General features: G+C 35.9%; 2 protein-coding genes across 4 annotated transcripts; one reads left to right on the forward strand and one right to left on the reverse strand.

The window, feature by feature from the left end:
• Window positions 1–226: 226 nt before the first annotated feature.
• On the forward strand, window positions 227–8747 carry LOC128265952 (uncharacterized). 3 transcript variants are annotated; one of them, XM_053002216.1, is made up of 9 exons: window positions 284–939; window positions 1034–1367; window positions 1420–1539; window positions 1597–2031; window positions 3871–3891; window positions 5438–5597; window positions 5666–5907; window positions 5961–6125; window positions 6185–8747. In XM_053002216.1, exons 1-9 carry the CDS (start codon window positions 338–340, stop codon window positions 6758–6760), a joined length of 2655 nt encoding a protein of 884 aa, XP_052858176.1. In that variant the 5' UTR covers window positions 284–337; the 3' UTR covers window positions 6761–8747. The 3 variants fall into 3 exon arrangements, 2 of the variants coding, with proteins under 2 accessions (XP_052858177.1, XP_052858176.1); XR_008268959.1 differs by lacking the exons at window positions 5961–6125; window positions 6185–8747 and having other exon boundaries at window positions 232–939; window positions 5418–5597; window positions 5666–5807; XM_053002217.1 differs by lacking the exons at window positions 5438–5597; window positions 5666–5907; window positions 5961–6125; window positions 6185–8747 and adding an exon at window positions 5253–5383 and having other exon boundaries at window positions 227–939.
• Window positions 8748–11113: 2366 nt separating this feature from the next.
• LOC128265951 (ADP-ribosylation factor 2) lies at window positions 11114–12081 on the reverse strand. The gene is made up of 4 exons (XM_053002215.1): window positions 11928–12081; window positions 11528–11790; window positions 11348–11473; window positions 11114–11291 (listed from the first exon to the last, which is right to left on the reverse strand). Exons 1-4 carry the CDS (start codon window positions 11992–11994, stop codon window positions 11205–11207), a joined length of 543 nt encoding a protein of 180 aa, XP_052858175.1. The 5' UTR covers window positions 11995–12081; the 3' UTR covers window positions 11114–11204.
• Between the last annotated feature and the right edge of the window lie 4097 nt (window positions 12082–16178).

Raw genomic sequence — 16178 nt, forward strand, 5'->3', positions numbered from 1 at the left:
ACATATGAATTGCTGTTGTTTACTCTTATAAATGCAAAGTATCTGGTATATGTATTAAATGAATACAAAATAGAGAGGTGGTATGTATCTAGCAGTATTATCCGCTCAACGTTTAAGTTCGAAAATGATGTGTGGAACTATAGTAAAAAACATACTATTTTTCACAAACTGCTGTTTAAAGAATTTGACAGATAAATAAGTTATAAAATAAAATTAATAATTGAATCTAAGTTTTTAGATTTTCCGCACACTGTCTTAGAGAGGCAGCAAAAAGTAGATCCGAATTCGAGGAACCTTACATTAATTGCATCATTAATTGGTATTATTTTGCGAAAGCATGCGTACAACAGGCCCTCTTTTCACATTTGCTAGTCAGATCCAAGATCAAGGTCTTTGTAATACTCTTAATAGTTTTTTGACTGTTAAAAAAATGTTTTCCTACTGGAGCAAAAAGAGTATTCCAAGCAAAGTTGAAGAAAAAAGAAATGAAACATATGTGTCTATAAACGAAAGTATTTCACAAACAGAAGTAAAAATGGAAAAGGAAAAGATGGTACTATCGACTACAGATAGGCACGTCCTTGAATTTCATGATTTTCTAAGGCGTGTTCAGACGTTACAGATGTCCCATATTGAGGCTAACAAAAACCAAGATTTAATAGTTAATCGACCCAATATGTGCAGCTCGACAGCAGTTGAGGTCGGCGAGGAACCTGCTACCTCATCGGAAGCTGATAATATTGATATGGAATATCCTCACCTCACAAGTGAATGTGATTATATGCCAGTGGCTACTACCAATATTCGGGTAACAGTTGGTATTGACAAAGATTTAGAGATGATTCTTGAAATGGATCCGAGTATTGTTGATTTAGGTGATATTAGCATTGCCGAAACTGCAGAGCCGCGTATAGTGGGTTTACCTCCACTTTCGGGTGGGTAGGTATATTGACCTTTTTTTTATCATAGAACTATTTCTCACTTGTGTAAAATGGTTGAAGAAATTTGATCATTAAAAATTTGTTATTAACAGACCGACATTCAAAACTGCCACTCCTACTTCACGGACGCAACTGAAACTTCAGTTACAACGGGAACAACATCAGCAACAACAAATGATGATACAGCAACAGACACTAGATTCGCCGGACCCAAAAGTTCACCTGTTATTTGGCGGTGGTCAGGGATCCATGGAGTCTGAATTTATCGACAGCGGTAGTACCAGTGCTTGTGGAAGTGGATCATCTAGCTTAGAACAAATGTCGCAACTAGTGCAAATGGATAATTTAATTGATTCGTCAACTGCAGCTAAACTTAAAGTTCCTCTTCAAAGTATTGGCGTAGATGTGCCACCCCAAGTGCTGCAGGTAATTAATATTTTATAGTTTCAACAAAATATTGTACAAAAATAAATTACAGGTCAGTACAGTTCTTGAAAACCCGACCAGGTATCACGTTATTCAAAAGCAAAAAAATCAAGTGAGACAATATCTCAGCGAATCCCTAAAGCCATCTATATGGGGCTGTCATAACAGCGAAGTAAGTCCTTATAACCATTTGGCAGGATGCTATTAATATATATTTTTCAAACCACAGATGAAACTGGCAAATAACTCTGCGTCGACCGGTAACCTTCAGAGTTCATCCTTAGAGAAAGGTGTCAGCCTTCCGTTGGAGCGTACAAATAGTTTTGGGTGTGACACGGCTGTTACTGCCAAAAGACCAAATCATTCCGACGACTCGATGCCGATTTCCTTCTTTGGTGGCAATTTTCCAAGAAGTGATAACTTAAATTCCAACGATCCAAGTTTACTGGGACGTATTAACCATGTTTCTGCAGAATCAGCAAGTGCTCAAAAAAACATCCATTTGGGATTTGTTAAAGCTAATTCAAATCTTAGTTCTTCTACTACGCGTACATCTTCGGGAATGATTAACTCAATAAGGCTTTCTAGTACAGCAAGCTCTTCGCAGTCTACTTCAGCACCGATTTCGCCAAGTTTGAGTTCGGTTGCAACAAGTGCTTCGGAGGTCAGTATACACATTATGTTCACAACTGTTTTTAATTAAGTAGGGCCTTTTTATTGATAATACTGCAAAGTGCTCTTTACATGGTCCATTTTCGTTTATCGTTAGTCGTTACTTATGACATTAAGAATAGAACTTGACAAATGACATGAACTTAAAAAAGAAAATAAGCTAACTTCGGCAAAAATTAAATGTTCTTTAAGGCAATCAATTTAAATTTTTAAAGTGTGTGAGTAAAAGCAATGAAGCTGTGGCGGTTTTCCGCTGAATTTTTTGATTCTTTATACTTCGACTATAAATATATCATAACCTGCCATAGGAACAATCGAATAATTCAGTGAAAATTATCATGCCTCACTGTTTTTAAGAATATTTAATTTTTTCAAAATATTTCGGCAGTTTTAAGTTTGTTTAGTTAGGTTAGAGAAACAAGGAAATTATTAGATTTGCGTCAAATCCCTTTTACACAAATTCTGAAACAACGCTTTTTTCTTTTATATGAGAGCGCTAGAAAAAGTCGGTAAAAGTACTACACTTCGCTGTTGCCAATAGTGCGCTGCACATGTCCTCAACTACCATTTGGAATTAATGTTTTTAACGTTTTTTTATGATATAACTTTAAATTCTTAAAATTTTTTGGAATACGTTTTGCTTACTATCTATTTTATTAGCGGAAAAATTCACATACCAAATAAGCCAAAAATCAGTGATATTTCGAAAATGTTTAAAAAAAAACAGTGCAGTTGTTCCTATGACAAGATTTTTAAACATGATCAGTGTAAACATAAAAATATACGATTTGATACGATCTGCGCAAATAATTGGCTTAGAACGGTATGGTTAGTGTGACAGTTACGTTGCGGTCAAAATAATAGCACCGACAAATGATCAGACAGTTTTTTCAAAATTGTTTTATGTAATGTAATGTATGTATGTAATTAACCTTTTTTAATGAAATACAATTATTTTAGATTTTGTCTTTTGCTAAGACATAATACCGACATTTAACATAAAGGTTCATTACTACACCACATATGATTATTTTTGTTTAGTTTTGGTGTAGTTGAGATAGAGACATGTGAGTGTTAAACACGTTAAGATACAATTTTGCATTCCTTGTAGATTTGATTTACATTGAAGATAAAAATCTTTCTAAAAAATTAAGTTATTCAGCTAAATTTGTTTTTAAAGAGAAAAGTTTGGCTTGTAGCCTATTGAAGTTTGTTGAAATTCTGAATCTGATCTGCAGCAAGTGTTGTCAGCACACTCGATAGGGACTCTGCGAAGAATATTTAATTTTTGCAATAGCTGCAAGCCGAAGTTCATAGGCTTGCCGAAGTTGGCTTCCTTTCTTGTTTTTATTTATTTTTCCGATTGTTCCTCTGGGAGCTGCATGCTTATAGTCTTCCGATTCGGCTCGTTCCGACTAATAAAAAAAAACAGTTAAATGGCTCTACAAAATTAAACAACGGTGTCAAGGTAACACGTGGAAATTTAGCTTATATCAAGAGTTACATTGCAGGGAATAGGAATCACAAAATGTTATCTGACAAATAAAAGAAGAGTTTTTTATAACTGTTATTTTTAAGTGAACCAACGGTTCATTACATTCTAAAGCCTACTCTTCTGAAGAATTTGTAGTTGCTTTTTCTTATTTTGCCTGCTAGGAGAATCGTTTTGTTATGAAAAAGCAATACAAAACACTATTGACACTTATCAGAAAATATTTATTAACTCTGTTTTGATACATATAGTCTCGCAGGCTCGATTTTCAAAGTTTCATGCGTCATTAGTCGCTAATAATATTTCAAAATAATAACTACATTTTATTTCTATTTACAGCTACCATCATTCGACAGCGATGTAAGTATTTTGGAGGTCACTGAAAATAACATCAGACTTAAAATCAACAACTGTTTTGTTTTGTTAGATAGATTTTGACAAAATAATAATATGTTCTCTAAAACTTATATTACAACTGATATTATTTGGAATTACAATAAAAACAAGAAAGGAAGCAAACTTCGGCAAGCCTTGCAGCTATTTCAAAAATTTAATATTCTCGAAAGCATTAAAACTATGATTTATTTGCGTATATGTTTAAAAACCTTGAAGCCATGATGGTTTTCAGCTCAATTATTCGATCGTTCCTATGGCAGCTATACGATATCGTTTTTCGATTTGAACAAAAATAAATCGTATTTCTGAACTATCAAATTTTAATAAGTCAAAAAGAATTGTTTATTCCCATGGGAGCTTTATGATATAGTCGTCCGATTTTGATTTTGAACTATTTAACAATTACTATATGTTAAAGAACTTATAAAGAATTATACAAGAAAAAAAGCAAAGCCTATTAGTCTTCCTATAGTATTTGAGTCGGAACGAGCAGAATCGGACGACTATGTCGTATAGCTTTCAAGGGAACAATCAGAAAAAAAAAATATTCTTTTTCATACATTTTTTTATTATTCTTCGAAATTTAGTGATCGTTTATTAATTGGATTTACGGTTTAAGTTTGATCAAAATCGGACGAATATATCGAATAGCTCCCATGAGAACAACCGGAATATTAAAAAAACAAAAATTAAAAAAATTGTATCTTCTCTAATTTTAAATGTTTTATGTGATTCTTTTGGACATAGGAATGGTTTCTTAGTAACGATCAAATTGTTAAAGTGAAAATCAGCATGTCTTCACTGGTTTTTAATAGGTACTCATATTATTAATTAACTTGCAATAGCTGCAAATTTGCTTCCTCTCTTGTTTGTTGATTCAATTGGTTTTTGAATATAAAATATTAATCAAATGCATTGTAAATGCAAATACCAGAATCCGCGATGAAAAAGTATATTGATGCTGAAGTGACCGCATTTTTGTGAGCTCACTTAACCTACAATCCAACAAATAATTTATAATTAGACCTGTTTTAATATAATGGTATAGTTTCTGCGCATTTTAAAAAAAAGCATCTTAGCAATTAAAAGTCGAGTTTTCAGTCGTTATCGAAGTTAACGCAATAACGCAAAATGAACGCTTGCACTATGTAAACTTTGCGTTCGGCTATAGAACATTTGCGATTTCCAAGTTAAAGCTCACAAAATCTAAAAAAAAGCAATTCAATTCATCACGCTTCGTATTCTTGCAAATGATTAATGATTCGAAATTTAATCAATTTCATAAACCATGATGACATTTTTGGTTTGTTTTGCAAATAAAATAGGCTTTTCATATATACTTACTTTTTAAACGGAATTCTGGCCTATATTAGGGTTCGAACTTCAAACACCGAACACCGATCCAAACCAAACATTGAGTTGTCTGGCCTCACAGTCCTGTTTATGCCAATGTGTTTAAATGTATGATTCCTTTAAATATTATTTGTAAGTTTGTATTATTTATTTTTAGCCAGATGATCTTTTTGATGATATATTGCAAAATGATTCGTTTAACTTCGATACAAACTTTAACTCGGAGCTTTCAATTAAGCAGGAGCCTCAAAATTTGACTGACGCTGAAATAAATGCCCTAGCTAAAGACAGGCAAAAGAAGGATAACCATAATATGAGTAAGTTTTTAATATTCCAATTTTGTTTTTTAGTATTGAGTTACCGTTAAACATTGCTTTATTTGTAGTTGAGCGCAGGCGACGGTTTAATATTAATGACAGAATCAAAGAGCTTGGCACTCTTTTGCCAAAGGGTAGTGATGCCTTTTACGAAGTTGTTCGAGATATTCGTCCAAACAAAGGGACAATTTTAAAGTCTTCTGTTGACTACATAAAATGCTTGAAACATGAGGTGTCTCGCTTAAGACAAAATGAGTGTCGTCAACGTCAAATGGAGTTGCAAAATCGAAAACTCATGTCCCGAATAAGGGTAAAGTAAAAGCTCGACAAAAAAATTCTGTAACTTTACTATAATTTTTCAAGGAGTTGGAAATGCAAGCGAAGTCTCACGGAATATCTTTATCAGACTACCATTTAACATCAGTGTCGGCGCCGACTCAAGCTGACGCTTATCTTAAAAGTTCAAGTCTGTCGCCATCTGTTTCTCGAAGTCGTCGATCACTTTTTGACCTACCCGTTGAGAAAAAAGTAAGCTTTAAAATATATATAAATATTTTTTATACTAATTATGTATTTTATTTATAAAGATACAAGTTATAAACAGAAGTGATGTTAATATGGGAATGAATCAGATCGATGAACTCATGGAGGATTGCAAGCACCCAGTACAAGGCGGGGACCCGATGTTGTCTTCCCATAGTCACATGCATTCTGCACCACAATCACCTACCGCAAATCAATTGAATTGTGCAAGCTATGAACCAAAGAAAGTCTCGGAAGTTGATGCAGGCATATTTAGGGGAAAGTCTAACTTAGTAGCAGATGAATGTTGCAGCATCAATTGTAGTACTTCTTGTTATAGTCAGCATCAGCTGCCCACACTCGAAAGTCATCCAAATCATTGTCACCAACCCAGTATACGAGATATCCACAGTTTATCGGATTCAGTTCAAAGCTCTGAGTTTAGTAGGCTTGAACATTGCGATGGCAACCATGATCCACTACTGTCATCTTCTAGGTCACTTGGCGCAGTAGACGAAGATCATCATAGTTCTGTTGATATACCTGCTGTCATGATAAACGACTCACTTTCCTCATTGGTAGATGACACCCACAGTGAACCCATGATTCTTACTTCTGACACGTTAGATATTGACTTATAGGCAAACAAAATATTTAGGAACACTCTTAGTTTATATTTAAAATTCGTTGAGGTAGAAGGCTTTAACTTAAATTCTGATAGTTCAATCCAATCAAGTGTCTTAAAATTTAAAAAATGGAGGCCCTGAAAGGTCGTTAGCATGCAATTTTAGAACGAAAGCCTCAACAACCTATTCAAAACGGTATTTTACACAATTTATAAAATTTGATAGGTAAATATGTTTTTAAAAAATGTATAATTGTTACTTTACCTTAATTGTTATTTATAGTCGGTCTAACCGACAAAAACTATTATATATTTGTTACTTTAGTTGTAATAATAGGAAACTTGTGGACTGTGAGGAAAAAAAATAAATATAAAAATACTTAGTGTTGGCATACATTTTTTTCTAAAACATTTTGAAAAGTAAAAGGTATCTTACCTTATTGCCAAGAAGTGGCAATTTTATACTCTTGCAGAGGGTACTATAATTTCAGTCAGAAGTTTGCAAAGCAGTGAAGGTGACATTTCCGACCATATGATGTATATATATTCTTGATGAGCATCGAGAGTCAATCTATTGGTGTCCGTTTGCCCGTCTTAGTTGTAAAGCTATCTGCGTAAAACTTTCCCAAAAAATGTTTTACTGTTGCAAGTAATATAGAACGAGCGGGATCTGACGAAGTATGATATATGATGTAGCTCCCATAGGAACAATTGAAAAAAAACAACATTATTACTTATGGTAAGATATTTCAAAAATTATAGTTTTATTTTTATTATAATAAGACGAATATATCATATTGCTCTCATTGAAACTATCATACAAATAAAAACAAATAAATGAAACAAATTGGAACTTCGGTGTTGTTCAATTGCCATGCATTTCCTTTGATATATATTAAATGGTTTATTTTTGAATTACGGTTTTAATGTAATTAACGATATCATGTAGCTGTAATTGGAACGATCGAAAAATGCATCGGTAAATCAACATAACTTCACTGCTTTATAGGCATACAATTCGGAATAAAGTTGGCATGCAGAATTTTTAAAATTTTGCTTGCCGAAGCTTGCTTCCTTTCTTGTTTTTATAATATTTGCTAATTGCCAATTGGGCGGGAGTTAGTAAGTAGATTTTGTCCCGCTTTTAATACCCGTTACTGGAATAAAAAGGGTATATTGTATTAGTTTACAAGTATATAACAGGTAGAAGATAGCGACCATATAAGGTATATATATTCTTTATATTCAATAGCCGAGTCGATCTAGCCATGTCCGTCTGTCTGTCCATCTGTATTTTACAAAAAATAAGTTTATTTTTAATTTGCGTTATCATTTATCTCAGCTGTTGCTCCAAAATTCAGCTCTTCGAATCTTAAGCACTATAACAACCTATAAAAACTGAAAATGACAGTTATAGGGTATTTCCACAGAGATCTAACCACCTTCCATAATGGTCCATAATGTTTTACCGTTCAAAAAACTTAACAGTTAGTCTGCCGTTAAAATTTGACGGACTTTGACGGACTAAATTATGCGATGTTCCTGCGGTGCAGCCCTCTTTCTATCCCTGAAAAAACCGTTGGGATATTTGAAAAAAGCTAAACTCCTGTTTCCACAGAGCACATCCACCTTCCACCTTCCGATTTCAGCTGATCTTAACAGCTGTAGCTCATCGAAACATAAACAAAGATGGTTGACCTGTTGACTTTGCTCATCGTCACTACGTGGACGGCCGCCCACAGTGATAATTGTCGATTTTGTGGGCCAGTGCAAATCGCCAAAACGAGAGTGAGCCAACCCCAGAACGCCCAGCCGCTTTAAAGAGTTGTAGCGAAACAGTTGAAGCGAACCATTCACACAGAAACCCGCTGATGCCAAAACAGCTCATCGGCCTACCACATGTAAACACACCTTAAAGGAAGAAGAAGAGAACACAAAATTCAATGTTCCCGCCATTAAACTGGATATTAACGCTAAACTAAATACAATTTTAACATTCGCAAGTGGAAAGTTTTTATTCTGCTAATGATTTATCAACGATTCAGGCTGGATGTGATTTTTAGAAAAGGGGCGCACGCGAATTTTTCCCGGCTAGGGCTCGTCGGCTATTGGAGTGGTGATCTTGTCGCTTCCCTAATAGTGCCTTTTCACTGATTTTACGTGCTGCGACAAGAAATAGAATTGCGTGAGGAAATCTGGTTGTACACTCTAAAAAAAAGCCTCTCTCCACGCACGTTCCGAGATCTGCTGTGGCCTCTGATGTCATGAGGACCCATGTTGCCCTCCCTACCTATAATCATCTAATACCGCGTCGCTAAATTTTGGATGACCCCTTTAACATAAGCTCAATGGTGGAGGCAATTAAAAGGGAATGATTTAAAATATTGTAAAATGTATTCTTAAAAATATATATTTTGCTCGGTCATTTTTCGGTAGCTGTGGTGCGCAGAAGGAGTTGGACGAATCTTTCGCATCAGGTCACGAAAATCGCCATTGAAGGTTGCAGGATCCACGTTTACATCGAGATCTTCAAAAAATGCATTCGGCATGCGTATTGTTGTTCCATATAGCATGTTCGCAGCCGATGATTTAGGTCCTCTTTTAAACAGGTACGAAGTCCAAGCAGAACGATGGGTAGCAGTTCCGGCCAAGGGGTGCTTGAATTGCACATCATTGCAGTTGGACGAATCTTTCGCATCAGGTCACGAAAATCGCCATTGAAGGTTGCAGGATCCACGTTTACATCGAGATCTTCAAAAAATGCATTCGGCATGAGTATTGTTGTTCCATATAGCATGTTCGCAGCCGATGATTAAGGTCCTCTTTTAAACAGGTACGAAGTCCAAGCAGAACGATGGGTAGCAGTTCCGGCCAAGGGGTGCTTGAATGGCACATCATCGCAGTCTTAAATGACCTGTGCCATCTTTCGACCATTCCGTTGGTCTGCGGGTGATAATCAGTCGTGTGAATGTGTTCGCTGCCCATGAGGTGGGCCAGCTCCTTGAACAACGCTGATTTTAACTGAGTGCCTTGGTCAGTTGTTATTGTTTTAGGTGTTTTAAAACGAGCAACCCATTGTGACCAAAAAGCTTTAGCCACTGTATCAGCCGATATGTTTGTAAGAGGGACATCCTCCGGCCAGCGAGTAAATCGGTCTATCATGGTAAGGCATTACCGAATATTTTGATGGAACGGGAACTGTGATCTTTTCTGGAGTCAGATGATAATGCCTGCTTATCTTGGCACGTTGACAAGAAAGACAAGTTCTGCACCACTCAATGACTTTTTTCCTCATTGCCGGCCAAACAAATTTTTTGCTTAATTTGTTGCAGAGTGGATCTGCCGCTCGGGTGTGAGAGGCTGTGAAAGAGAGAGAATATTTTATTGCGTAGAGCAGTGGGTACATAAAGACGAACGTAATTTGTTGATATGTCACAGTAAAGTGCGACATTGAGCTCGGGAGCTCAGTATCGGCTGCCTGTGTTTCCTCGATTTGCTTTAGGCTGCCAGAGACTGGCATGGTAAAAGCACATAGCCTGGAAAATGTACCTCCTATTGAAGAAAAAAAAGCGCTGAAGCGGAATTCGTTCGCTGAAGGAAAAAAGCCGCTTGTTTGAATAGGCTATGTAGCGCATCGTGGGTTTTTGATGCCTCAAAAGACATAGTTTTGCTGGTTCAAGTACCCGCAGAGGTAGAAACTAGCCATCGCTCACTATAATTTTGGTCGAAAAAATAGCCATTTCGTCAGTTGTGACGGCGCCTTTTTGACCGATATCATCTTCTCGACTTGACAAATAAATTAGTTCAATAAACATAATCAAAAAAGAAAAGAGAAATTTTTTATTAAGAAAAAAAATGAGGGCCAAAAAATACGGATAACTTCTTTAGCCAACCTTTAACGATAAAAAAGATTTCTCCAACGGGGCTCATATCAGGTGTTAAATTTACACATGAATTGTAAATCATGAAGTACAAGTTTCTGTCTGATTAAGTCTTTGTTAACAGTTTTCTCTGACAAGTTAAATAAGTCCCAAAAAGGTGAAACTTTCCAAGAAATATGTATATTAGTTCTCGAAGTAATTGCTTTTTTTTGTACAAATTAGTGAATAAAAGATTATTTCAAAGACAAAAAGAATTCATCAATACAAATTTCCCTGCATACTTATCAAATTTGATAGATTTGGTTTTATTTGTAAAAAAAAAAAGGAACTGCAGCGAGGCATGAAACAATTGTTTCACGATTATTTTCGGTTATAATTTTCTGGGACGCTACTGAATATGTCCTTAATGAATAATGATGATCAATACCGATAATGCCTTATTAAAATTCGAATAGGTTCTATAAGGCTTTTTACAATATTTAAAACAATTTTACATACATGTACAAGTTTATTTATGGTCTAGTTTTCAGCATAGGACAATACGAATTCTTATGTTACAATTTAAGAAATATTTTTGAATTATTTTTTAGCCAACTCAGCTGAAAGCCAGTCAAGTCCTTCATATAGTCCGTGACCCTGGGTAGCACAAGTAGCTTGAATAAACCACTAAAAAATAAATTAAAATAAATACTTGAAATATACAAATTAGAATTCATTTATACATGGCGATTCCTTAATTGGTTAAGGTGCAATTTGTCTGTAAGCTCTGCAGCTGTCATTGCGTTTGGTAAGTCCTGTTTGTTAGCAAAAACCAAAAGCACAGCATCTCTGAGCTCGTCCTCCTGAAGCTAGGGCGAAAGAAAAATTGTATTGATGGACGAGCACATTAGAAAAAAAAATACCATGTTTTGAAGTTCTTTTTCAGCTTCATTGATACGATCACGATCGTTAGAATCCACAACAAAAATCAGACCTTGCGTATTTTGGAAATAGTGGCGCCACAACGGACGAATTTTATCTTGGCCACCAACGTCCCAAACAGTAAAACATATATTTTTATACTCCACAGTTTCGACGTTGAAACCGATAGTTGGGATGGTGGTTACAATTTCTCCCAACTTAAGTTTATACAGTATAGTCGTTTTTCCGGCGGCATCCAGTCCAACTGTGTATAACAATATTTTATTAATCTTCACGCTGTTTTCAAATATTATATGGTATAAGCGTGAGTTATAACCAATAAGCAAATATTTACATGACTGTTTATGTATAAAGCGTTATTATCTTATTTTGACAACCTACCCATTAAAATACGCATTTGTTTTTTTCCGAACAGACGTGTCAGAAGACTTGATATTGTTAATCCCATTTTTTTATAAAGTGCTATATTTTGTACGGTCCTTATCTTTGAGTAAATTGACGTGTAAACTAGTCATTCGTTTAATGAGGCCGAGTACTGGAAAAATCCACGAAATTTTTAAGGAAACGCAGTAAAAATAAAATACTGTCAAAAGTATATTTAGTAAATAAATGTTATGTGTGTCAAAGTAGCGTCAGTGATTTAGTGGCGATTTTGGAACGGAGCGAATTGCGTGTTTTTAATTAATTTCCACTTATGACACATTTCCACAGAGCCCATCCAAGCAAAACGATTGGACTTTTTGATTGATGGTGAACTGGTGTTCCCACAGAGCCACCATCCGTCAAAAGTAATAATTGCGTTATGTTTTTTCTCGCAGAGTTCTATCAACTAACTGTTGAACGGATGGTTTATCAGGTCCGTGGTGAAAATTTTAGTAATTGCGTATTTCCACAGAGATCCATCCACCTTCCACCATCTGTTGAAGGGATGGTCCAAAAGCAATTTATGCTAAGCTGATGTTTCTGCGGTGCAACCCTCTTTCCACGCAGTCCATCCATGAAAAAACCGTTGGGATTTTTGAAAAAAGTGAAACTCCTGATTCCACAGAGCACATCCACACTTCTATAACAGCTGATCTGAACGGCTGTGGCTCATCAAAACATATACAAAGATTGTTGAGCTGTAGACTTTGTTTATGTTTCGATGAGCCACAGCTGTTCAGATCAGATGCTATGGGATTTAAAATGTTTTTAATTATCTATCCTGCTTTTATTATATTAATTTCAAAAGGACAAGTAAACGGTTACCTGTGGCAACTCAGAGACCACGTCGGCGAGTTTCGGCTTACGCCAGAACCGTCAGGTAGATACTGGGCAGGCGTTCGGCAAGTCTGGCCGGGACAGAGTAAGGAACAGGAGGCTGCGGCTGCGAAAGGCATACCTTGGGAGCACAGTGCCTCTTCACCCTGATAGCCATCAAGCTAACGCACTATGGGGCCGACAACCACATTCGTTGGCCAAAAAAGGTTGAAATTTATCCTGATGTCCATGCAAGCGGTAAAATAAGTGGTCTTACACGCTTTCTTTATATCAAATCTAACTTTTAACTAGAGTTAAAAAGCGAGTCCACTTCTAAAACCTTTTGAAATTTGTGGAGTATTTAATTCTTGTTCAAATGTCCGCTGCTAGAATCGCCACTTATTGCCACTTTTTAAGATATTTAGTTTTTTAAGACACAACCTCTAGTTTTGCAACTTTGAGTTGTTTTTTATATGGAATGAAAAGAAGATGCTATTTTAACTTTCTTAACAACCGCAGCAGCTAATATAACCTTGACAAATAAGAAACGACTTTGGTAACGGCAAGCAGAAAATTTAGCTGCACGCCTACATCAATTATGGAGCAACTACAAAGGAAATTTGAAGTTGTTCCAAAAAGATGATGCAAATTGGTTTGAAACCGAAACAGTTATAGTACTTTTAAAAACCTTGACATCGGTGGGAGTCCAACATTTACCATTCTAGCAAGAGGAACTTGATCCCGGAGAAGATAAACTGAAAATTTATGCAAAAACATTTCACACTTGTGTGATAAGCAACTAACAACCATTTTAAACTCGATATTATTAAAATTTAGCGAGTTATTAATAATTTGGCCAACAAAAGTGGTCGTTGGCCCATAGTGCATTGTTCCAATGTTCCTGGATGTCGGAGTAAAATAAGCAGGACAGACGAGTGGTCAAATGAAAGATCCGAAAGACATTCGACGCTTATCAGATTTCTAGGAATATTTTTCGTAATCGTAAGTCTATTAAATCGGGAAGTTTCTTTGGGTCTACCGGCCAGTATGTTGGTCTGCAAGAAGAAACGCAGTCAAGCTTTTACTTGGCTTTTATAATTGCATTATAGAGCTGCTTTCCTTTTAAAGTCACGAGACGAGATCCCCAGTGTGTGTGCTCGGCAATGTAGTCCCCTGCTGCTATAAAGTAGTTGTTTATTTATAGATGTGGCCTTTAGGTAGTTTTAAGCAAATTTTTTATGATAGTGGTGCTTAATACGGCTTCTGACTTGAAATCCAGGTGGGACCTTGTGCTTTATTATCTGGATGAACCGTATCGACTGAAAGATAATTTTCCTAATGGCCACTGATCCTGATTTTTTTCTTAAAAAATAGGTCTTTATCAGCAGGGTCTATTTTCGAGGGTACATGAATTTGAATTTGTAAGTTGTTGTATTTCTTCCAAGCGCTGGCCACAAATGTTTTGAACATTTTGCTGCTGGTTTTAGGCCAACATAAAACAATCCCTCATAGGGTATTTCCATAGAGATCCATCCACCTTCCACCACCATCCGTCAAAGGGATGGTCCATAAGGTTTTGCGTTCCAAAAACTTCCCAGTTAGTCCGCCGTTAAATTTTGACCGACAAATTTGTGCTATAGTTAGCAGATGTTTCTGCGGTCCAGTCCCCTTTCAACGCAGTCCATCCCAGAAAAACCGTTGGAATTTTCAACAAATTTGAAACTCTGGTTTTCACAGAGCACATCCACCTTCCACCTGCCGATTTCAGCTGATCTTAACAGCTGTAAGAATTAAAAAAAACTTCTAAAATACTTTTTATATCTTTGTAAAAGTAAATGGAACAAATATAAAAATCTGAATTTTTCTTTAAATAATATTTTAATGATAATAATGTTATAATTTTAATTGTACCAATAACAATAAAAAATTGTTAAAAGATCTCAGTGGGCTGATTTCTATATTATAACATATAATATTCATATTTTTATCATAACCCAATAGTAAATACGCCCATATTAGGGACCAAGTTTGAGAAGTGGCAAAATACAAAATATTCTTGATGCGCCGAAATGAACTAAACGCACACATATGAGAATGCATGATCACGCATACATACAAAGACCAATTCAAGCGAATGGCAACCTTCTTTAAAATGCGCCTCTCTGCGACTTAACGACTGATTTCGTGCAATGAGTGCGCGAGCATAAAAATGAGAATGAGAGAAGCGCCGGGGCCTGCTACTGAGAGCACCGGGGGCCTGACGATAAAAAAATGTTTTGTCAAAAATCGTTGTATGAAATGACCAGTCTATATTTTGTATGGTTAGTGGTGAAACTTAGTAGAGCTTGATTGTGTTGTTAAATTAAAACTCATTTTAACAAATACTAATCTAATAATGTAAGGTTCCTGGAGTGCTGAGAATGTGTTTTACCAAAAAACATTAGGGTAATTCCAAATTTATGGACTACATATTTAGAAAATGGCGCTAAATATCGAACACTTGCGGAACCTGCGGGTGGTGGAGAATACATTTATAGAGTACTTTTACCTAGGAGCATTAAAATACAGTGCAAAATTTAACTGTGTTATTTCAGCATATAAGTACCAGATAGCAGGATATAGTCAATTAAAGGAATGGATCCGAAGTGGTATTACATTAGTCAATAATCTAACGTAAGATAGCCAGATATCCGCCTAGTTCTTCGAAAACCATCATATTTATTTAATTTACCGGTTTGTTTCTATGGCAGCTATAGGATATAGACGTTAAATAGCAAAGATTTGTTAGCATGGTAAGTACGGTTTAAAAAGTTAAATGTTACACCATCCAATTTAAACAGAACTAAAAATTAAATAAAATAAACATACCAGACCGATCACTTGACACCTATGGGATGTAGAGGTATAAAAAGACAATTTCATAAGTTTTAAGCTTCTAGCTTTTAAATTAATAGCCTGATTCCATTGCCGGATTAGTGGACTTTTTAAATGTGCCTGATTCCATTGGCGCATTAGCATTTAGCTAATGCTACTCCGACATGTGAGTGGCACGAGCAGCTGATCTGGGTTTGTTTACTTTTGCATTTTGGCAAATCCAAAAGAAATTAATTAAAATTAATGAACATGAGTGAGTTTACTAAACTCTGTAATGCTCAGCAGGACATCTATAATGCGACCAAGGCATTTGCCAACTTGGACGACAAGGAAGAGAAGCTGATTGCGTTGTTATGACGGGTTTGCAATGGAGGCCACCACAGTTTCCAAAAAGGGCTAGGATCCCCGTATATGTGGGAGTTATTTAATGCCAGAGATCCAGCAGTAATGCATTGTGGTACTGCCACGCTGCATTGCAGCGTGTGCTTTAGATTTCAGTCATTTTTATACAAAATAGAT

The sequence above is a fragment of the Drosophila gunungcola genome, unplaced genomic scaffold (genome assembly GCF_025200985.1).
Source record: "Drosophila gunungcola strain Sukarami unplaced genomic scaffold, Dgunungcola_SK_2 000188F, whole genome shotgun sequence".
Taxonomy (NCBI): Eukaryota; Metazoa; Arthropoda; class Insecta; order Diptera; family Drosophilidae; genus Drosophila; species Drosophila gunungcola.

Coding starts and splice junctions, on each gene's coding strand:
- LOC128265952 (XM_053002216.1), top strand. CDS start 338: ATGCGTACAACAGGCCCTCTTTTCACATTTGCTAGTCAGATCCAAGAT. Junction 2,032..3,870: donor TTGCAACAAGTGCTTCGGAG/GTCAGTATACAC, acceptor TTCTATTTACAG/CTACCATCATTCGACAGCGA. Junction 3,892..5,437: donor TACCATCATTCGACAGCGAT/GTAAGTATTTTG, acceptor ATTTATTTTTAG/CCAGATGATCTTTTTGATGA.
- LOC128265951 (XM_053002215.1), bottom strand. CDS start 11,994: ATGGGATTAACAATATCAAGTCTTCTGACACGTCTGTTCGGAAAAAAA. Junction 11,474..11,527: donor AAAAAGAACTTCAAAACATG/GTATTTTTTTTT, acceptor CTTTCGCCCTAG/CTTCAGGAGGACGAGCTCAG. Junction 11,292..11,347: donor ACCAATTAAGGAATCGCCAT/GTATAAATGAAT, acceptor TTTATTTTTTAG/TGGTTTATTCAAGCTACTTG.